Source organism: Herpailurus yagouaroundi, unplaced genomic scaffold, assembly GCF_014898765.1.
Source record: "Herpailurus yagouaroundi ecotype Mexico unplaced genomic scaffold, PumYag 162, whole genome shotgun sequence".
Classification (NCBI taxonomy): Eukaryota; Metazoa; Chordata; class Mammalia; order Carnivora; family Felidae; genus Herpailurus; species Herpailurus yagouaroundi.
Genome location: NW_024412403.1, coordinates 74087763 through 74111410, shown reverse-complemented (window position 1 = coordinate 74111410; position 23648 = coordinate 74087763). Strand labels below are relative to the sequence as shown.

The 23648-nt window shown below is 34.5% G+C and overlaps 1 protein-coding gene and 1 non-coding gene across 10 annotated transcripts in view; both read right to left on the bottom strand.

Moving 5' to 3' along the window:
- Positions 1-23648, bottom strand: part of ACAP2 (ArfGAP with coiled-coil, ankyrin repeat and PH domains 2) — a 151849-nt gene that overhangs the window by 29310 nt on the left and 98891 nt on the right. For 5 of the 9 annotated variants that reach the window (XM_040484928.1, XM_040484924.1, XM_040484929.1 and 2 more), the window contains 5 exons: positions 21355-21450; positions 14199-14273; positions 12854-12865; positions 8136-8248; positions 3445-3465 (listed from right to left, as the gene is read on the bottom strand). In XM_040484928.1, coding sequence (XP_040340862.1) covers positions 3445-3465; positions 8136-8248; positions 12854-12865; positions 14199-14273; positions 21355-21450 — 317 coding nt within the window. The remainder of the gene's footprint in view (positions 1-3444; positions 3466-8135; positions 8249-12853; positions 12866-14198; positions 14274-21354; positions 21451-23648) is intronic. The other 4 variants (XM_040484927.1, XM_040484932.1, XM_040484926.1 and 1 more) reach the window with 3 other exon arrangements.
- LOC121036559 (U1 spliceosomal RNA) lies at positions 13736-13897 on the bottom strand. Its single transcript, XR_005793389.1, has one exon. It is a non-coding gene; the product is annotated as a U1 spliceosomal RNA (small nuclear RNA).

Below are 23648 nucleotides of genomic sequence, written 5' to 3'. Positions count from 1 at the left end.
CCTTTATGCTATCACGAAAAAATAATTGTTTTAAAGTAAAATTTTAGTTTGAGGTTACTCAAAAAGAACTAAAATCTTTCCCCCAAAAGAACTGCTTCTATTATAAAGTAAAAAGAAATTTATGTTGTAAATAAGACTATCCATTTGTACACAGTAAAACACTGAAATAAATGGTGCTTTGTTTTCAACCTTTCTGCAGCTAATTCAGCAAGCATTTGATTTGTTAACCAAAACAAGAAATTAAATCAATTTAGAAGTGATATCCAACAAGAGATAATCGCCAATTCACTTGACCTCACTTTAATATAAAATATTTCTAAGCAGAATAATCACAGTTATTACTAAAAATGATTCACCTATTTATACTGTTCTTCTCATTCTTATAAATTATTACACAAACAATTTACTTGCAATCTTCTTTAGAAGAAAAAGCTAAGCTATATATGGCATACTGACTAATTCTAATTTATTAAAACAGTAAAAGATCCTAAGGACTTACAAAAAAAAAAAATCACAGCCAAAGCCATTCATAAAAGGAAGCAAAAATTATCATCAAGCATGAAAGGTAAAACTATTTGAGTCATTGTTTTAAAATTAGTTTCAATGTGAGATGATTTCTATTGTAAACATTAGTTATTAATCTATTAGCAGATAGAGATTCTACCTTTTCATTGATACTAATGCAAAGCACTGGAAATTGTATTTAGACACATTGAGAATTTCTATTTTAAAAAATTAAGTTAATTCTCCAAAGCTGAGAAAATGATTAGATGCTTTTCTATTTTTAAGCTAGACAGATAGTTAGGTTTTCTTTCTTGCTACTTAAAAAAGGTATCACCTTTACCATTAAAATAGAGATCTGTTAAATAAGCATCTAGTTAAAAACAAGTGAGTTGCCTCTAAATGCAAATCATCAAGAGGCAGGCCAGAAAAGGAAGAACTTCAGGGTTTCTTTGCTTTGGGACACAAGGTTAGTTAGAAATGTTAAAAGGAAATACCTGTAAATAAATAACATGGTGCAGCCCTGCCATGTGGGATGACATGCAATGGAAACAGTCTGTGACAGTGACTAAAGTGTTCTGTGAGAAATCATTCGAAGTAGGGTGACCTATACTAATAATAATTCTTACGGTTTATAGTATAGTGATCATATTATAGAATTTGATAAAAAACTAATTTTACTGCACAATGGAAAAACACCCATATAGCCACTGAAACTTTTCATGCTTCTGAGGTCTTTAAAAAAGGAATTTCTTTTCAACTGCTGTATCTTAGGATAATAACCTCTAAAAATAACAAAACAGCACATAAAAACTTTTTTGGTCAGAGACCACTTCCTCTGGTCATTAACTGTTCAGATCATGTGTATTACTGAAACTCAGTTCCCCTGCTATCTATCTTTTGCTGGGGGACTTGCTCACATCAGCATTTTTTTGTACACTCAGGGAAGACACTATAAATTCATCTTAATTTTGACATTTCCTAAGGAACAAAAACATAATGTACCTCACTAGAAAAAAAATTCAATTACTAAGATCTGTATGTCGTATGACACTGTCTCTCCTCCTCTGCCATTAAAAAAAAAAAAAGACAAAAGAGCCAACTACACTCATTTACATTGATCAAAACTTTAATCAAGTAAGTAAAATGGAATATAATTTTTAATTGCTCCTATAGATTAATCCTAGTTATTACTAACATCTCTAATAAAAGGAAAAATGAGACAGTTCATACCCAGTGAATAGAATAAAATACTTAATATTTCAAGCTCATACTATCTGTAATTGGGAGGCACCTCAAAAGACAAACTATTAAAAAAGACAAACTTTAGAAAGTACTGTGCTGACACACTATATTCTACAAAATTCAAATGCGGACCACAAAGCCAAAAAACTATTTGTATACATGAAATTTTCTTGGGGCACCTGGGTGGCTCAGTCAGTTAAGCATCTGACTCTTAATTTCAACTCAGGCTGTAATCTCACGTTTTGTGGGATTGAGCCCCATGTCAGGCTCCGTGCTGACAGCATGGAGCCTGCTTGGGATAGTCACTCTCTCTCTCTCTCTCTCTCTCTCTCTCTCTCTCTCAATAAATAAATAAACAAACAAAAAAAAAATGAAAAAGGAAAATTTACTTGGTTCATTAAGAAAAATAATACACCACTTTATATCCATTCCAAATTGAACTAACTCAATAAAGATCTTAGACCAAAGTACTAAATTCATGAACAATTTGATATTATTGATTTTCAAATATCTATGAGAGCTTCCAGATAACAAAACAGGGGGTAAAGGAAAAAATATATTTAAAAAATAAATCAAGGGGCGCCTGGGTGGCACAGTCGGTTAAGCGTCCGACTTCAGCCAGGTCACGATCTCGCAGTCCGTGAGTTCGAGCCCCGCGTCAGGCTCTGGGCTGATGGCTCGGAGCCTGGAGCCTGTTTCCGATTCTGTGTCTCCCTCTCTCTCTGCCCCTCCCCCGTTCATGCTCTGTCTCTCTCTGTCCCAAAAATAAATAAACGTTGAAAAAAAAATTGAAAAAAAAAGAAAAAATAAATAAATAAATCAAGTGTCTTTTACCATGTTTGATCACTAGTCCTCAAACTGTATTTGAAACCAGGAATATAATGTAAAAGTCAAACTTCTAAATCTGTATAAGCTTTCTCGCTAAAACTGTAAAAATGACAGATTTATGCACATATTCATATATGTGTCAAATAGGTGAATATTTAACAAAATTTAAAGCTTGAGCATGTAAGGTTACTGTCTTTCAAATGCAATCTAATTTTTCCCAAGGAAAAAGACCAAAATGTTAAATCTCTAAAAACTGACAATGGTTCCTTTCAATAAAACTAATATGAGGGGCACCTGGGTGGCTCAGTCAGTTAAGCATCTAACTTCAGCTCAGGTCATGATCTCATGGTTCCTGGGTTCGAGGTCCGCATTGGGCTCCGTGCTGACAGCTCAGAGCCTAGAGCCTGCTTCAGATTGTGTCTCCTTCTCTCTCTGCCCTTCCCCACTTACGTCTGTCTCTCTCTCAAAAATAAACATTTAAAAAATTGTTTTCTAACTAATATGATTATTACCAAAAAGGCCAATTCCTAGTTATTGTTTAAAAATTTGGAAAGTATTTACTAGCTTATTTCCCTTAAAAAAAAAAAAAAAGATATGAAGGCGTTCATATTACTAATCTATTATCTTCATTGGGTATCTATAAATATATCAAATGTTCTTTTCCAGATTAAAACAAATTGAGAAGATGGGCATTGAAAGGATAATTCCACTTCTCAAATATAATGTTTATGTTTCCTTCCCAATTTAAAACATGAGACATTATATCCATTGCAAGTAATCCAACTGAAATGCAGGTTAATTATGAGCTTTCTCGTGCCAAAGAGGAAACTGGAGTAAGGCAGGAATGAGGGGAAGGAAGCCATTTGGTACCTGATATGATCGGGCTTTTTCCTGTCATGTGAAAAAATGGGGTAGGATTAAAACATAAAGGAAAGGCGGTAAAAGAATGAAAACGCAAATGTGCAAAATAAGCAAAGGACTAGCATGATATGAAAATAAAGCAAGAATTAAAGAAACAAGCTTAAGCTCATAACCTAACAAAACAGTCAAAAATATCTGTTGCATTTTGTTCTCAATTCATACATGTATGCATTTACACAGGTAATTCCAACTCTTATGACTCTGAAATGCTAACATTTCAGAATTATTCAAAAATTTTCTTCAATTATTATGGTATAAATAGTTCTTGTAGGACTTAGTACACTTGGGCATATGTCTACTATTATTTTTATGCCTCTATGGTGATAGCTATAAAATATAAACAGTACTTTTCCTCATCTTAATAAGTTGCTCCTAAAAAATTAAGGAAAATAATCACTATATATATATATACATATATATATATATATATATATATATATCTTCATAAACCTGAAACAAATGAAAACTTTTCATAAGGAAAATTGGATCACTAATTAAGAATTTCAAAGATTATAAAATATTATTAGCCAACTAAACCTACCTCCCACCTGTTCTCCCCCTTTTCATCAATGATAGCAGAGACTCGAAGGCCACACAAGTATCTTCATTTTTTTAAGAGTATCTTTAATACACACATACACTTCTTATTTTGTAACAAAAAGCCAATAAAAATAAAACATGTATCTGTGCCTGCAGTATCTAGAGTACTTTAAGACACTGCATAATATATCTTATACTTTTAGTTATATTTTCTATCTCATTCAACAAAGATTGAGCATAGTTTGTAATTATTCAGCTTCTTTATTCATTTTACTAGCTTACTACTAAATAATCTTAGTATTTAATTATTTTCCTACTTCATTCATCTTTTCAAAATTTATCATAAAAAGCAACAGACATATAGGTACGAGTAATCCATCTGGCACTGATTTGAGCCTAAGGTGAAGCTGCCACATTGAGAAGATGGCCTGATATGGAAAGATAATTTTGGTATGTCTTACATGTCTTCAGAAAAATATATATTATAGACATATAAAAATCTTAGGAGACACTACAAACTAGAAACCTGAAACCAACCAACCAGAAACAAACACAACAATTCACATAAGACATAAAACCCCTCACTGCTTACACTCTTTCAATCACATCACACAAAATATGATTTCTTCAGTTAAATTTCAAATTATAGAATGATATTTAGATTTTATGAAGCACAAGGACAGGTTTTAAAACTACCTGGGAATTCCTAATCAAATGCATCTACCTCAGGAAGGAAGTCTTTTTTAAAAGTTGGCTTAAAGAAAAAAAATAATAAATAAATAAATAAATAAATAAATAAATAAATAAATAAATAAAGTTGGCTTAAAGAAAAAAAAAGTTAGCTTAAACAGATGATGGGAATTATTAAGGAGGGCACTTGTGATGAGCACTGGGTGTTGTATGAAGCGTGGAATCACTAAATTGTACATCTGAAATTAATACTACACTGTATGTTAACTAACTGGAATTTAAATAAAAACTAACCTATTAACTAACTAAATAAATAAATGTTGGCTCTGAAAATATTACATGCCTCTATTCCATGAACAATAGATGATGGCAAATTTGTCATCATATAATTAGTACCCTACAATGACTACAAAGAAAATGTTCCCTAAAACTAATCCAGAGACAATGTAAAGAAGATACTTAAACAGTAGGTAGAAAAATCTTTATGCTTGAATAGCTAGAATCCTAGATTTTTAAAGTTAAGGTACAAATATTACAAATGCAGTCTTTTATTCCAAGTCTAATAGAATATATTAACAAGCTAGATCGAGCACTAATTTGAGAAGTAGGGCAGACTCCAAAGTCATATATAAGTAAAGAGAAAGTATTTGCAAATATTTCCTGAAATTAGATTTTTTGTAAATTTCATGTAAGAAATTTAAGATATATTCCAAGCTTTTTAAATGAAAAGCATTAGAATACACTAAATAACACTTAATAGAGTTCTTTCTTCTCTCTTTCACAGTTACTGAACTATAACCTAGAAAATATCTAAAACTTCTCTTACAAGATTTAGATTCTTGTTTTTGTGAAGACTTTTATATAATGTTTATATGCTATATTCCTTAGAAGACTGCCTTTTTACTAGTATTTTCATGAAAATGATCTTTTCAAAGGCATATGAAAATGAAATAATTTGCTATCCATAATTTTTCCTAATAATGTAAATAGACTAGGAAGTTTTTAAAAAGTTTTTAAGCTATTTTTAAAATATTTGACATATTGTTTCATCAAAACACAAATTTATATGGAATTTCCATAGCAAATTTTTTTTTTAAATGCCAGGTTTCGGGCCTTGGTCTTTCACAAACCAGCTGCGTATCAATGAGCAACCATCTCTCTGCACCTTCATTTCTTTACTAAAACTTAGGGTGTTGAAATACGATCCATGATTCTCATCAATAATGTCATCCCACTACAATTAGATGGTAGCTCCTTTAAAAAGCAGCTTCATTTCCAAAGGCATGGTCTCTCACTTTCCACGTGGAAGATAACAGGTCTACAATTCAGAATTTAATAGTTATTCCCTACTTGATTTTAGTTAGTTACATTTTATTATCTATGCCAATTAATAGAATTCATGAAACAAAAAATTAAAACAAAAGGTCCATGCTTATGGGATGCCTGGGTGGCTCAGTCAGTTAAGAATCCAACTTGGGCTCAGGTCATGATCTCAATGGTTTGTGAGTTTGAGCCCACGTTGGGCTCTGTGCTGACAGCTCAGAGCCTGGAACCTGCTTCGGATTCTGTCTCTCCGTCTCTCTGCTCCTTCCCTGCTTGCTCTCTGTCTCTGTCTCTGTCTCTCTCTCTCTCAAAAATAAATAAATATTAAGATTTTTTTTAAAAAAAATGAAAGGTCCATGCTTAAATCAGTATTAATTTTCTCCTATTGCCCTAAATGGCAATACAATTTTCCACTAACACTTACTGTGCTTCATTTTGAAGTCTGAGATCATTTCTCATTGGAGTAGTCCATGGAACATCATTTCATTTCTTCTTAACATAATGGTATAGGTTCTATGGATTTATTGTATTTTCACTGTGTTAAACTTTAAATAGGTTGTTTTGAAATCTGAAGGTTAAAATTCAATTCTAACATTACCTCATGAAACCATACTGGTTGAGAAATCTTTCTTTATTACAAAAATTTGACACACTATTTTTTACTTTAATTTCCTATTCTAGCTATGGAAATTTGTCAGGAAAAACTTAAAAGATTATTGTCTTAATTTTTACACCTTAGAAAACAGAATTTTAATTTCTTATTTTCACTTTATAATAGTTAAAAATATTATTTCTAACCAAACCACTTAGTTGGTCCTTCTGGTTCAGACATTATTTTAGAAGTTCTACATAATTCAAAATGGCTTAATATCATATATAATCACTTTTCAGTTTATATTCATTCTCAGATAAAGAAAAATTATTTCAAATAAAACACACCCCATTCATTTAAATATCTGGCAATATCAAATGCTAGGGAAAGGCTCAACGAATCACTGACATTTGAAAATACCACTGAATGTTTTTCCACATAACCTCATCACCAAGAAATCAAAGTAAGTGGGAGCCCATTTTAATATTTTAAATATGCAAGAATAATAGTTTTCCATTTAAATTAGCAAAAATGTATACTACATTAAACTTACCGAGAAAATTCTATTATTTTGCTAATGTCCATTTTTTTTAAGAAAAGAAAATAATATTCTCTATCATCAAGTGAATTTACATCTTGTTCAAGTAGCAAATAAAATAAACACATTCAGCCAATAATATATTAGTAAATCAAGTCACCAGAGCCTAATGTTACTCTCAATTATTACAAAATAGTTCTATTTTGGGGGAGTTTTTTGCAAAAACAAAAACAAAAACAAAAACAAAAAGGAGGCATCCTTGAATAAAAGACTAATCACTACTATTTGGAAGTATAATCCTGAGTCAACACAATCTTTTTTTATTCTTTAATGTCTGAAATTATTTTACTTTATTAGATTAATACACAGAAAAATATAATTAAATATTTAATATATATATTTAACAGATATTTGCTGGATTGATATCTTTTAAAAATCAGTTTAGCAGAAAAAGAAAAAGAAAGCCAAGTTTTTGGTCATTGTCAAGTTTAGAATACAGGAGCCCCGACTGCCACACACACCATACCAAGTATATGTGCTGCCAAAGCGAGCACCACACTTCACATTTAAAAACAAGCCCATTTCTTAAAAGTCCTGGTTAAAGTTATTAAAAAGATCAAAAACTCAGGATCATCTGGCTTAAAAATTCATAAGCAAACACTAAATTAAAATGTATATAAACATCTTACAGAGAGGGACCCAAAGGAGAAAACAATTCGTGCTTCCTGGTTTAAACTTTGCTTAAATTTTAGATTTTAGAATTAGTGCTATCATTTTTCACTTGCTTCTTAGGGTTCCCTTTCTTAGAAGGGAGACTTATCTTTAATGGACTGGGTTCACAAATGCTATTGTAGACTGCGAATTTAAAGAATTAGGAAAGAAAGAGTTGGCCAAATCACAGGGAAGGTCAGAAAACTGAGACTATGGAAATCAACACTAGTTTTTGAAATATATTACCTGTTCCAAGTTTTGAAGGCATTGCTGGCTCGTTTGAACAGATACCCTTCCATAACAATGCCATTTGCAGCATCTACATTATATTCTAACTTAGAATCATCACTGGAGAAATCCTAAACAAAATAAAAAAGTTCATACGATTACCAAATTTATCATAGAGAAACAGCACAAATCATAGCAAAGTTTTGTATTAAGATAGTATATTAACAGTATTCATAACAAAAGAGGAGACTTAATTATTATAATGACAATGTAAAAACACAGATGATTATATAAAATACACTCTGAAAGAGAAAACAATAGAACTTGATTTATACACTGATTAAAGGCACAAAACAATATGCATACAAATAGACAAAAGGGACAACTAAATACTATATGTGATGTCTTGTTTAAAATGTTTTCATTTTAGAGGTGCATGGGTGGCTCAGTCGGTTGGGCATCCAACTTTGGCTCAGGTCACAATCTCATATTTCATGGGTTCAAGCCCCGTGTTGAGCTCTGTGCTGATAGCTCGGAGCCTGGAGCCTACTTAGGATTCCTGTCTCCCTCTCCCTGTGCCTGTCCCCTGTTTGTGCTCTCTCTCTCTCAAAAATCAATAAAAATTAAGAAAAAATAAAATTGTTTCATTTTATCCTAACATTGTTTTGTGATGTGTGTAACAATTTTTTTTTTTAAGTAACATAAGGGCTCTTGGGTGGCTCAGTCAGATGGGTGTCCAACTTCTGTTTAGGTCCTGATCTCACACTTTGTGAGTCTGAGCCCCACATCAGGCTCCGTGCTGACAGCCTGGAGCCTGCTTCAGATTCTGTGTCTCCCTCTCTCTCTCTCTGTCCCTTCCCCACTCGTGCGCTCTCCCTCTCTCAGAAACAAATAAATAGAATGAATGAATGAATGAATGAATGAATAAATAAATAAATGATAAAAAATTAAAAAGTAATATAGATATATTTAAATTGGGACACTCAAATCTATCTCTATTCTCTAAGTATATTACTATTACAGTATTTTTTAATCTGATAGTAGTAATAACTCCACTATTAGGGAGTTCAGAAGTAGAATAAAGGCTTTTTTCCCTAAAATAAAATTTTGTTTTGCAAAGAAGACCTACAGTTTGAAGTGCTGTACAGTACAGTTTAAATTTGAAGTGCTGAGCTCACTTTTTCATGAGGATTATGGAATCCCTCATAATCTTCTGTCATTCTACTCTTCACTTGAATGCAATTCAAACTTACAATTTTCCTCTAAGGATTCATGAAGTTTTGAAATCAGAAGTGTTATATTTAAAATATTTCCTGATGAACTTACAAAGTCATTTGTATAAAACTGCAAGACTGATGTTACCCGTTTTAAAACTTTAAAAAATCAGTCTCAGAACTTTCAAAATTACAGCTGGACCAATAATCAAAGTTAGAGTGCTATCCTTTTAGGGAATAGTAAACTTTCTGTCTTGAAAAAGATTCTGGCAGAAGCTAGATGACCACCTGCCAAAAAAGCTGGGATGTGAGGGTCCTCCACTGGAGGGGAGGCAGAGGGAGAATTACCCAGGGGCCTTCCAAATTTAAGAGTCTACAAAGATGGAAAATGGAAATAGACTAAATTCAGGAAAACAAAATTCATTAAAAACAAAAACTCTGCTGACATCTTTCAAAATTTAACCATAAAAAGACATGATAATCTCAGATGCCTGGATGGCTCAGTTGGTAGAGCAAGCAGCTCTTCATCTCAAGGTTGTGAGTTCAAGCCCCACAGTGGGCGTGGAAGGAAGAAAGGAAGGAAGGAAGGAAGGAAGGAAGGAAGGAAGGAAGGAAGGAAGGAAAGAAGGAAGGGAAGAAGGAAGGGAAGAAGGAAGGGAAGAAGGAAGGGAAGAAGGAAGGAAGGGAAGAAGGAAGGAAGGGAAGAAGGAAGGAAGGGAAGAAGGAAGGAAGGGAAGAAGGAAGGAAAGAAAGGGAAGAAGGAAGGAAAGAAGGAGGGAGGGAAGGAAGGAAGGAAGGAAGAAAGAAATTAAAAAGACATGATAATCCAAAATAATCAAATGAAACAGAATCTGGGAGCGCCTGGGTGGCTCAGTAGGTTAAGTGTCCAACTCTGGATTTCAGCTCAGGTCATGATCTCATGGTTTGTGGGACTGAGCTCTGTGTTGGGCTCTGGGCTAACAGAGCTGAGCCTGCTTGGGATTCTCTCTCTCTCTCTCTCTCTCTCTCTCTCTCTTTCTCTGCCCTCCCCTCCCACATGCAATCTTTGTCTCTAAAATAAATAAACTTAAAAAAATTGAAACAATCTGTAAGTGAATTGCTACACTTTCTCCTACATTGTCTTTGAAAAAAAATTTAGGAAAACTTTAATGCCCTCATTTAAAATTTATTTGAGGTGGGAGTGCCTGGGTGGCTCAGTCAGTTAAGCATCCAACTCAGTTTCGGCTCAGGTCACGATCTCACAGTTAATGGGTTCAAGCCCCACATGGGGCTCTGTGCTGTCGGTGCAGAGCCTGCTTAGGATTCTCTCTTTCTCTTTCTCTCTGCACGTCCCTTGCTCACTCACTCACTCTCTCTCAAAGTAAATAAACATTTTTTAAAATTATAAATAAATAATATTTGAGGCTATAATTTAATTAGACAAGCAGGATGTCAGCAACAGATACAACTGAGTTTGGCAACATTCTAAAGGTTTCATTTGTAATGCTGGCAGTTTTTTAATAACCTTGATGCTACTTAAAACATTAAAATATGACCTCCTTGATATATAGAGCATTATAAGTATTTTTCTAATTTTCAACTATATTTCTTGAGGTAAGTCTTCAATTTAATTACTATGAAATCAATTAATATTGTATAGTGTTAAAATGTGGCAGATCATAATTTTATAATGAAGCAACTAATAACACTGTATAAATTATATACTATAATTTAAATATATTGATGAACTGTCAAAATAGAAAGGAATACTCAAAAGCAAAAGATTAAGTGAAAATTGGAAGCTGAAGAGGTAAGCAGATCAAAGAAGCCAGATTTCACCTCAAGGGCATTTGCTTCATCAAAACTTGAAGCTTTGGTGTGGGGAAGAGAAGGCAAGACCAAGATTGGCCATAAAGGGAATCTAACTGAAGCTTTTGCTTTTGAAATTGCAAGCAAGAAAGACCATTGTCACTACAACTCAAAATTATGTTAGAAGTCCTAGCCACAAGGTAATAAAAAGAATCGGAAAGGAAGAAACTACCGTTATTTGCAGATGACTCTGTACACAGAACATCAAACAGAATCCAGAGATAAATTAGCATTTAAAGAGAGCTTAACAAGATAACTGGTTTCAAAATCAATACAGAAAAGTCAATTTTATTCTAGTATGTAACAAAAGTAAACAGTGAGAAAAGAAATTTTTAAAAGATAGCATTTACAATAACATATGCCATATAAGTATCTAGGAATAAATTTGACAAAAGATGTACAAGAAAATATCAAACTTTACGAAGGACATTATAGAAAACTTCACTTTTAATATTTCAAGCTCAGAGATTAGAAGACACTGTAAAATAAAGATACCAATTCTCCCCCATATTGATTCATAGACCCAATGCAATCGATCAAAATCTCCAAAGCTACTGTTAAGTAAACTGAAAGTCTGCTCTTGAAATTTGTAAAAGAATGCAAAATTTAGTTAATTCACTTTTGAAACAGAGAAGATAGGAGGTTTGCTTTGTCAGATATCAAGATATACCATTAAGCTACAATACTTAAAGGCAGCATAGGGGCGCCTGGGTGGCGCAGTCGGTTAAGCGTCCGACTTCAGCCAGGTCACTATCTCGCGGTCCGTGAGTTCGAGCCCCGCGTCAGGCTCTGGGCTGATGGCTCAGAGCCTGGAGCCTGTTTCCGATTCTGTGTCTCCCTCTCTCTGCCCCTCCCCCGTTCATGCTCTGTCTCTTTCTGTCCCAAAAATAAATAAATGTTGAAAAAAAAAATTAAAAATAAATAAATAAATAAATAAATAAATAAAGGCAGCATAGTATTGCCACAATTAAGACAAAAAGGCCAATGAAAAGAATTAAGAGCTCAAAATAGAACTCACATGTATACAAACATAATGTAAAACAGAGGATATAACAGAGTAATAGGAAAAGAACAAATTTTTTAATAACTGATTCTCGATTATCTAGCTATCAGATTGTGAATACAAGGAAACTGGATCTCTACTCACACCACACGTAAACACCCAATTACAAATGGATTTAAGATCTAAACATAAAAGGCAAATCTATAAACACTTAGGTTATACAGGAGATATACACCAACAGACACAGGGGAAGGTGCCTGAGTTCATTAATGACTAAAGCATAAATTAAAACCACAATGAGATGTCAGTATCTACCCACCAAAATTAGCAAAAATTAACTCTCACAATACCATGGGGTGGCAAGGAGCCCTGAGAACTCTCGAACAGTGCTGCCTGCCAGGAATAGTAACAGCATTTTGAAAAGTGATTTAGCATTATCTACCAATGCTGAACATATATATACCCTCTGAACCAGCAGTTCTACTCCTAGGTATAAATCCATCAGGAATATGTACAGATAACCAAAAGGCATGTACATGAATGTGCACAGAATCACTGTTTCTTTAATTGATCAATTTCAATTCTTGAAAAATCTAAATAGCTACATTAGATACACTTTTCCCTTAATTTTTAGGTGACTGAATCTTTTTCCCTTTTTTTTCTTTTTTTACCTGTAATGCAGCCTTGTGTCAGCATTTAAGGGCAGAAAAAAGCAAAAATAGCATTACTTTCTTCAAAGTAAAGCAGCAATTGACTATTATTTGAAATCAAGCAAATTAATCTTAGATTAAATAATCTATTGCTTTTGTACATCACTGAGCTATGTGCACAGGGAGAGATATTAAAAGATATGTAATATTCGTTAAATAATTCAGTTTAGGGGCGCCTGGGTGGCGCAGTCGGTTAAGCGTCCGACTTCAGCCAGGTCACGATCTCGCGGTCCGTGAGTTCGAGCCCCGCGTTGGGCTCTGGGCTGATGGCTCAGAGCCTGGAGCCTGTTTCCGATTCTGTGTCTCCCTCTCTCTCTGCCCCTCCCTCGTTCATGCTCTGTCTCTCTCTGTCCCAAAAATAAATAAACGTTGAAAAAAAAATTAAAAAAAAAAATAATTCAGTTTAACCAAATAGTCACAAGTTTCTAGAAGTATCATGACCTCTCATTTTAATTAGACACAACCGGTTCCAATTTTTAATAATCTTTCCATGGTAATACCATTAAAACAAGTTACCCAACCCAAAGTGAGTCTAACTTTAAACAAAACACAGAGTTAGCCTTACCTGAGTATAACTGGAAGGAACTAAGTTAAACATGGTTTGGTAGAAAATCTTTCCCTTAATAAATAATGTTTCTCTTTGAATGAATATTAATAACCCATCACCAAAATATTTTCCTTACTTATATTGCTGACATCACTTTAATTTTTTTCCACTGACATCTTTTATGTCAAATCTAGTTCAGTGGTATTTTAAATTCTAAAGAAACCATAACAAAAGTTGATTTGACCTAATATCATAGGAACAGATTTCTTAAAGCAATGCTAGAAGGCATATTTTTTTAGGGGAACATACAAACACAGTGTCCCTCACCACAAATTATACAGTAGAGTTTCCCACATTAGGGGAAATAGCAAGGGTCAGCACATCTGGAGTCAATGGAAAAGCCTTGCCCTAGAAAAACCACCTTTGTGATCATGATATCTCCCCTGCCAGGTAAGTACAGAAGGCATCTTGTCATATACTTGTATTATTAGATTCAACCTCCAATTCTCTCCTTTTATTTTCAGATTACCACACAAAAATATCACTATCAAATATCAAATATTTTAAAAGAATAATAAAATACATGCCTGACCATCTAAAAACTTTTTACTTTTCACCAAAAAATGAGGAATTTACCCAATTTAATTACTACAGCAACTCATAAGATTTGTTGCAACATGATAGTATCTTGCTGAAACCAATAACTGAACAGTTGTACAAAATAGGAATTCCTCTCCTTGAACTTTTCTCTTCAAGTACCTTTTGTTGAATGGTGGAATGTTTTTGCTCCATCTCTCTTTTCTCCTTTGCTGCATCTACAACCAGTCGATCCAACTATAAAGGGGGAAAGAGAGAAAATTATAGAGACTTAAAAATTAAAAAAAAAAAAAAAGGTATGATCATTTTTCAAAAACATACTCTAAGTCAGTCCATTTAAATTTCTTTAAAAAAGCATTTTGGCTGCAACTTTAAAATGGAATTTCTTTCTTTTCTGGTATCAAATCCTTTTTGAGAAGGTCTATAACTCCTCCAGGAAAAACATTTCTAAGAACAGTTGTGGTGCTAAGCAAACGTGACAGGCGGCCTTGTCAAGGGCACAACAGGGATAACATGAACTCCCGGAATAAGGAAGAGGACTCTAGCTGAAGTTGCCTGCGGACCCACTCAGCAATTGCAGTAGTCAGAATCAAAGAAAGAAAGAAGACGCAGTGGTAATTTGTTTTCCCCAAACAGCAAAGAGTAGCAGCTAAGCTAGGGTGGGCCAACTCTCACAAGTTCAACAGAACACATACTTCCAAATCACTCAAAACGCTTCATGTTTTCAAGTCGGCTTCTTAATGTTATGATCAAATCTAAAAGGCTTAAAAAACAAACAAACAAAAATTTCACCAGATAAAAGAGAAAGCTAATAATTTTTAAAAATAGTAATAATAATAAAATAGTAATCACTCATATGGTCAGGGCATAAAATCACCATTGTTTAACATTCTTTTCTAAAAGCCCAAAAAACTTATGAAATCATAAAATCTCATTTCCTTCTTGTTCCTCTCCATCAGAAAAGATGATTTTCCAGTATCATGACAAATGCCCTGGCTTCTTGAACTACTCTGCTGGAATAACAAACAACTGGGTCATAAAATATTATGTGAGTTTACTCTCCTAGACTGTGATGTATGTCATTTCATCTTCAAACCCCCATACCTCTGATTCACGTGGGGTAAATGAAAAAATAAAAATGTAAATATCAACAGGAATAAGGAGAAAGATAAAGTATTAAATGTCCAAATGTTTTCATTGATATCCTTTAGAAACAAAATTGAAAAAAGCCTTTGTAAAAAAAAAAAAAAAAAAAAACTACTTGATTCTTTATTCACTCTCTATTACACATGATTTTTATTTTCCTGCCAGAGAATGATTCTGACCAATTTTTTTTAATTAAAAAAAAAATACTTTTTTAAAGTTTTTCTTTAAATCCCAATTAACATACAGTGGAATACTAGTTTCAGGTGTACAACTGGCCATAGAATCTTTTTTATTTTTTAATTTGAGAAAGGGAGAGCACACACAAGCAGGGGAGAGAGGCGGAGGGAGAGAGAATCTTTTAAAAAAAAATTTTTTTTTAACGTTTTATTTATTTTTGAGACAGAGAGAGACAGAGCATGAACGGGGGAGGGGCAGAGAGAGAGGGAGACACAGAATCAGAAGCAGGCTCCAGGCTCTGAGCCATCAGCCCAGAGCCCGACGCGGGGATCGAACTCACGGACCGCGAGATCGTGACCTGAGCTGAAGTCGGACGCTTAACCGACTGAGCCACCCAGGCGCCCCGAGAGAGAGAATCTTAAACAGGCTCCACACTCTGCACAAAGCCCAATGTGGGCCTCAATCCAACGAGCGTGGGGTCATGACTTGAGCCGAAATCAAGAGTTGGACACTCGACTGAGCCACTCAGATGCCCCCATACAATCTTAATTATCACTGAATATTAATAAAAACCAAAAGAAAACACACTGAAACAGAACTATCACTACTATACATATTTGATTTAGATGGCAACTATACTACTGCACTTGAGGATCTAATGCATACACGCCTTGGTGACATGTAACATTGATTCGACGCATAAGGCTGGTACATGTTGCACTAGTCAAATGCCCTCAACATTTTCTTATACTGAATGAATAAAATAACCATTATACCATGGTTTTATAGACTTTAATTGATGGCATATAATATTATTCATTCACTCAGACTGAAGTGAGGTACAAAGTAGACCCTAACATTCAACTAATACTTGTAAACTTGTGTGAGTGTAACTTCCACAATAGTACTGCAATGCAAGTGATGGTTTTCTGCCTGTCGGACTGGCAGTAAACGCCTCTGCTACAACCCACCCCACTGCTATTACAGCAGAAAGGGGAAAAATTCACCTCTCTCTGTTGGAGGAGAAATATAAAGGAAAAAAAATCTTTTCACATGGTGGAGGGTTGGAGGAAGTACGAGCTGAGGAGATGTGAAGACTGACAGTCCTGTCTCCTATGTGCTCAGACTGTATCAGGAAGAGAGAGTTTGGAGCACAGCAGGTGTGTCCCATGCTTCTATTAGTGATGGACATTAGAAGTTTCACAGATGCCTATTACTAGCCAGGTGCCCCCAATCCTGTGTCTGGAATCCCTTCTACTCCTACCACATCAGATATCATCACTTCTCTTTCTACTTTTCAATTTCTTCCATTTCCATCTGCTTGTATATAGGTGGAAATCCTACTACCTTAAAATAAAACCTTCCTCCAACTTACAGTCCCCTCTAGCTACTACCTTCTCCCTCCTTTTCCTTCACAACACAACTTCTGGAAAAATATTCCGTTCTTCACTTGTCCATTTCATATTCATAACTACTACCCACTGTAGTTTAGTTCTGCCACTCAGACCCTCTACTCTCGCAGAGGTAACAAATAACCTTCTTGCTGCTAGATGCAATAGCCCTAGGTTTACTGGACCTTTTTTCCAATATTTGTACTGACAACCACCTCCTCCTTTTAGAGATGTTCTTTACTTGGCCTGTGCTACCACCGTCTCCTGGGTTCCCACCTCCTCTCTCATCTATGTTCTCATGGAGCTCTCATACTTAACTATCCCTTAAAAATATGCCATTCTTGGGGCACCTGGGTGGCTCAGTCAATTAGGCATCCAACTTTGGCTCAGGTCATGATCTCATGGTTCGTGGGTTCGAGCCTCATGTCGGGCTCTGTGCTGACAGCTCGGAGCCTGGAGCCTACTTCAGATTCTATGTCTCCCTCTCTCTCTGCCCCTGCCCAGCTTGCACTCTGTCTCTTTATCTCTCTCAAAAATAAATTAAGACATAAAAAATAAAATAAAATAAATATGTCACTCTTAGGGCCCTGTTTGAAGCCAGATTCTCTTTTCACTCTATACTAGCAGCCCTTGACCGTAACATCTTTAAGCATACTGTTCTAGCACTTACATTTTTCAAAACTATCTTTTGAAATACAAAAAGGATTTTGAGATACTTATTAACTCTCCTTGGGTCAATTCACCCACTATTGTGGTTACAATTAGCAATTATATGCTACTGCCTCCTTTAATCTAGGTTTTGGTGTTTTGTTTTTTTGGTTTTTTTTTGTTTTTATGAGCTCCAGATATATTCACTTAGATGTCCTATCCTCAAAATTCAACACATTTAAACCTCAACTCATCATGTCCCTCTACCTTCAAATTGGCTATATCTTAAATATCCCTCAAGTCTATTTATTTCTATTACTACATGTTCCTAGTTCCAGATGCAGTCATCTCATAACTGAATTATAAAAAGAAAATCCTAACTGACCACCTCCAACCAGGCTATTTTTCCACTAGACTCCATATAGACACCAAAGCTACATGGAAAGTCATGTGAGAACTGAGAGGGGGAAACAGCAAAACTGAAATTAATAAATGTCTAAAATATATAATTATTTAAACTATTCAACTGCAATCCAACTTAATTTTTTTATAAATTATATTTCATGTAGGATGAGGGTGCAACATAAAATTTGACAGAATGTGGGAAGTACCTAGCCTAGGAAACTCTTGCCTTCCTCCCAAGTCTGGGTTACATGTTCCATCTGTATGTTCCTATAACTCTTTCATCCTTTGCTATGTATAGAGATAGCTAGCTGTTTCCCAATAACCATTCTCTCTTTCTTTCTTTTTTAAATTTTTTTTTTAACGTTTATTTATTTTTTTGGGACAGAGAGAGACAGAGCATGAATGGGGGAGGGGCAGAGAGAGAGGGAGACACAGAATCAGAAACAGGCTCCAGGCTCTGAGCCATCAGCCCAGAGCCCGACGCGGGGCTCGAACTCACGGACCGCGAGATCGTGACCTGGCTGAAGTCGGACGCTTAACCGACTGTGCCACCCAGGCGCCCCTCTCTCTTTCTTTCTTAATACAACCCCCAAATTCTAGTAGGCCACATGATTATCTGGCATTAAATCTGTATCCCCCATCTTTCCTTGCAGCTAGTGTGACATTAGGATGTACACAGAAGTGACCTCTACAATTTCCAGGAGATATTCATAAAAAGAGAGAATGCATCTTTCTTTCTCCTCTCCTCTTTCCCGTTAGCTAGAATGTAGGTATGGTGACTAAAGCTTGATCATCCACTTTGAACCATGAGATAGGATCAAAAAATATAATAAGCCTGCATCCCTGCAAATCAAGCGACCACCATACCAGGACTCTGACTTGACATAGGAGAAATAATACTCCATGCTGTTGAAGCTACCATTATTTTCAGGCTTCTAACACATGTAAACAAGCCTAGTCTCAATGTATATTCCCAGACAGGGCACTTAGTACAAAAAGTAATAATAGTCTGGTGACATGTTGGTTTCCTCCAATAGATTAAGTTCTACTTAAGTCTACGTAAGTCTACTTAGAGTTAGGGAACAGTATGGCAACTCATGGCATATGCTCTGCATACCATCCCAACACACATACACACACACACACACACACACACATACACACACACACAGAGTATTTACTTTTGGTCCATGAATGCAATTCTCGTTATGCTCTTACCTTTTCCTCATTTCCCTAAATTCTATTTTTCATCCTTAACCCTCTGTCCTCAAAAGGTAATACGAACCTATGGGGGGGGGGTGGAATCACCCAAAAGTTGGTACTAATGAATCCAGAAAGCTCACCAATCAACAAAAAAGAATGTCCCAGAACAAATTAATATAAAGTTCTGCTCAGTTATCAAAAATAATTTGAATACAATGAAATTTCTATATAATACTGGTATACATATACACAATTCACACGTGTGTATGTATAAAATGAAAAAGTTCCCAAGAGTTCCTTAATCTTAAGATTCTAAAAATTGTATTATTCAAAATAGCAAAATATACATTTTTTGCAAAATAAAAAAGGAGCTCTAACTTCAAATGAAAAATCAGTAGGATTTTTTAATTATCCAAATGTAAGATATGAAAAATAAACTGAGCCACATATACTATGAAACACTTTGTTTTTAAATTTTCTTTTCAACACCGTCATATACTATCTGTAACACTTTTTAAAAAATTTTTTGTTTCTTTTTTTTGAGAGAAAGAGAGAGAGAGAGAGCAAGGGAGGGACAGAGAGAGAGAGAGGGAGAGAAAAATCCCAAGCAGGTTTCACATTATCAGCGCAGAGCCCAATGTGGGGTTCGAACCCGTGAACCATGAGATGACCTGAGACGAAATCAAGAGTCAGATGCTTAACCAACTGAGCCACCCAGGTGCCCCAATAGCATAGTTTTAACTTTAATCTTATTTTTGGTTATACACATTTAACCCACACATAAATCATCTGTAGCATCAAACTTCTTTATTAAATAAATGTCATATTTCCCAAAATGCTAAATTTCTTTAAAAGTACAGATCTCAGAGCAAAGGCATCAAAAGAAAAGAAAAAAGAAAAAAAAAAGTGGGACTATCAAACCAAAAAACTTCTGCAAAGGAAACTATCAACAAAATGAAAAGACAACCTACTGAATGGCAAAATATATTTGCAAATCATATATCTGATATAAATGTCCAAGATATATAAAGAATCCATACAACACAATAGCAAAAAGACAAACACTCTGATTTAAAAATGGGCAGAGGATCTGAGGGGACATTTCTCCAAAGGAGACATACAGATGGCCAAAAGGTATATGAAAAGGTGCTCAACATCACTAATCATCATGAAAATGCCAATCAAAACCACAATAAGATAGCACCTCATGCCTGTCAAAATGGCTGTCATCAAAAAGACAAGAAATAAAAAGTGCTGATAAGGATGAAGAGAAAAGTGCACTGCTGGTGGCAATATAAACTGGTGCAGCCACTATGGAAAACAGTATGGAGGTTCCTCAAAAAATTAAAAGCAGAACTACCATATGTAGAAGAAGCAATGCCTCTTCTGGATATGTACCCAAAGTAAACAAAGACACTCATTTGAAAAAATATCTGCATCACTATGTTCGCCACAGCATTATTTACAACAGCCAAGACATGGAAACCCTCTAAGTGTCCATCAATAGAAGAATAAGGGAAATGTGGTGTATATATACACAAGGGAATACTATTCAGCCATTTTTTTAAAAAAAGGAAATTCTGTCATTTGCAACAACACAGATGGACCTTGAGGGCATTATGCTAAGTGAAGTAAGTCAACAGAGAAAGATAAATACTATATGATCCTACTTATATATGAATCTAAAAAAAAAAAAAAAAAAAAAAAAAAACTCACAAGATACAACAGACTGGCAGAGGTTGGGGAGGGGGCCGAGTAGACAAAATGGGTGAATGGGGTCAAAAGGTAGTCCTGGAAATGTAATGTACAGCATAGTGACTATAGTTAACACTACTGTATTGTATGTTGAAAGTTGCTTAAGAGTAATCTAAAAGTTCTGATCACAAGAAAAAAAAAATTGTAACTAACTGGAGTTATAGATGTTAACTAGACTTTTGAGATGGTCATTTAACCTATATGTATATGTATATGTATATGTATATGTATATGTAGACACACACACACACACACACCTCAAATTATTTTATATAGCTGAAACTAATGCAATATTGTATGTCAATTATATCTCAATTAAAAAAAAACACACAGATATCAGGGGTGCCTGGGTGGCTCAGTCAGTTGAGCGTCCAACTTCGGCACAGATCATGATCTTATTCCTCCTGAGCTCGAGCCGCAGGTCAGGTTTGCTGCTGTCAGTGCAGAGCCTGCTTTGGATCCTCTGTCCTCCTCTCTCTGCCCCTCCCCAACTCTCATGTACACATGCTCTGTCTCTCAAAAATAATAAACATTTTTTAAAAATACAAGTATCAATGTATAATACAGAATCAATCAATACAGTACAATATTACCTGTGCACCAAGATCCTTCATGTAGGGCCCAAGTTCACTGAATAGATCATATCCTTGATGGAAGAAGGCCAAATGGGCATACATAAAAGATAACATCTAATAAAAGAAAAAAAAGATTAGCATTTTAAAATCAATTCTTAGATAAATACTCTGAATTTTTTTAAAAATCTTGATCTTATCTAATGTTTAAAAATTATTCCTTTAGAGCCCAAAATATCAAACCTATTTAAAATTGAAATTGGGTCATTTTTCTTAAGAGTATTTCAGAAATATATGTGAAGTGAGAATAAATTTTATTTAAAAGAAATCTCCAAGTGGTTTAAAAATTTAACAATGGGGCGCCTGGGTGGCGCAGTCGGTTAAGCGTCCGACTTCAGCCAGGTCACAATCTCGCGGTCTGTGAGTTCGAGCCCCGCGTCGGGCTCTGGGCTGATGGCTCAGAGCCTGGAGCCTGTTTCCGATTCTGTGTCTCCCTCTCTCTCTGCCCCTCCCCCGTTCATGCTCTGTCTCTCTCTGTCCCAGAAATAAATAAACGTTGGAAAAAAAAAATTTTTTTTAAATAAATAAATAAAAATTTAAAAAAATTAAAAAAAATAAAAATTTAACAATGCCCCAAATTTTAGTTGTTTAGATTATATCCAGATGATCAAGATTCATATAGTAATAATTTAAAGAATCAAGTATTCAATACTTTCACCATCTTCCCAGGTACATTATAAAATATCTATGTGCCTTTCAACCAAATTCACTGGCAAAACTTTAAATTGCAAGTAAAACATTAAAAGATTAGAATGGGAAATATGAAGCTCTCAAAATAAAACAATCACACTTTATAACCTGCTAGGATCACTAAGCACAACCCAAAGCAGGGAATGCTAATTTTTTTTCTCAAGATACTCAAAGGAGTCAACAGACTTTGCCAATATGGAGGTTTCTGAATATTCATTCCTAATATACAAATATGTTGCTAATGGGTTAAGATTTTTTCCAGGTTTTCCTATTTTACCTATTTGTGAAAGAAAAATCATCTTTATTTTTATTTATTGTTTTTATATGGGAAGAAATTTAATTCAATTACAATATTGAAAGAATCCTTCAAGCATCCCTCTATGTTAGCAAGATGAGGCATCTATTTAATTTTCTGAAACCTAAAATAGGTCATAAGGTCTTTAACATTCAAGAATGCTTCAAAAGAATTTTTTTTTAAAGTCAATTAAATAAAACAAACACACAAGGACAAAGCTCAATAAAAGATTATTCTGGAATTAGGTAACAGTAGTTGTGCAACTTTATGAATATAATAAAAAACAATTATATAAAAAAGAGGGTGAAAGATTAATAGCTACAACTACATAAAACATGCCTACACAGCAAAACACATAAGCCTACTGAAAGATTAGTGATAAAACTAGAAAAATACAATGGCAAAGGGTAAATAGCCTTAAAATATAAGACATGTTACAAATCAGTAGGAAAAAGATGAACACTCCAACAACAACAACAAAAGAGAAAACATAAGAGGCCAAAAAATATACAGAAAAAAATTCAAACTCATACACATTTAATACAAACTCATTTGTAGTAAAGAAATGCAAAACTGAACAATGACATGACATTTTCTATCTACCAAATTATAGGTAGAGTGGAAGAAACTAATACCCAGTGTTAGTAATATAGTTCACTTTCACACACTACTAGTGGAAATGTTGTGTAAGTCTTAAAAGTTAACATTATTTTTTAAAAGTTTTAATAAATGCTTAAACCCTTTGACTCTTAGCCAAATCTCTTGTCATAATATATCCTAAGGAAATTACGATAAGTCATATTGTTTATCAGAATGACCACTAGAATATTTTTAAAGTCAAAAACATGGAAATTACTTTAAAATCCATTAATGGATAAAATTAATTTATGGCATATTCAAGATCAGCAAACTATGACCTGCAAACTATATCCAGCCCCATCATATGTTCTTGGATGGCCTATGAGCTAATGTGGTATTTACATTTATTAATGGTTGAAAGAAAATGAAAAGATGGCATGAAATTCATTACAGGTGAAAATTGTATGAAATTCAAATTTCCATGTCTATAAGAAAAATGTGTTATTAAAACACAGCCATTCTATTCATTTACATATTATCTATGGCTGCTTTGTCTCTCTCTCTCTCTCTCTCTCTCTATTTCAGAGAGCACACCGCAGGGGAGAGGGTTTGGGGGGGGTGGGGAGAAGGAGAGGGAGGGGGGGAGAGAGAGAGAGAGAGAGAGAGAGAGAGAGAGAGAGAGAGAGAGAGA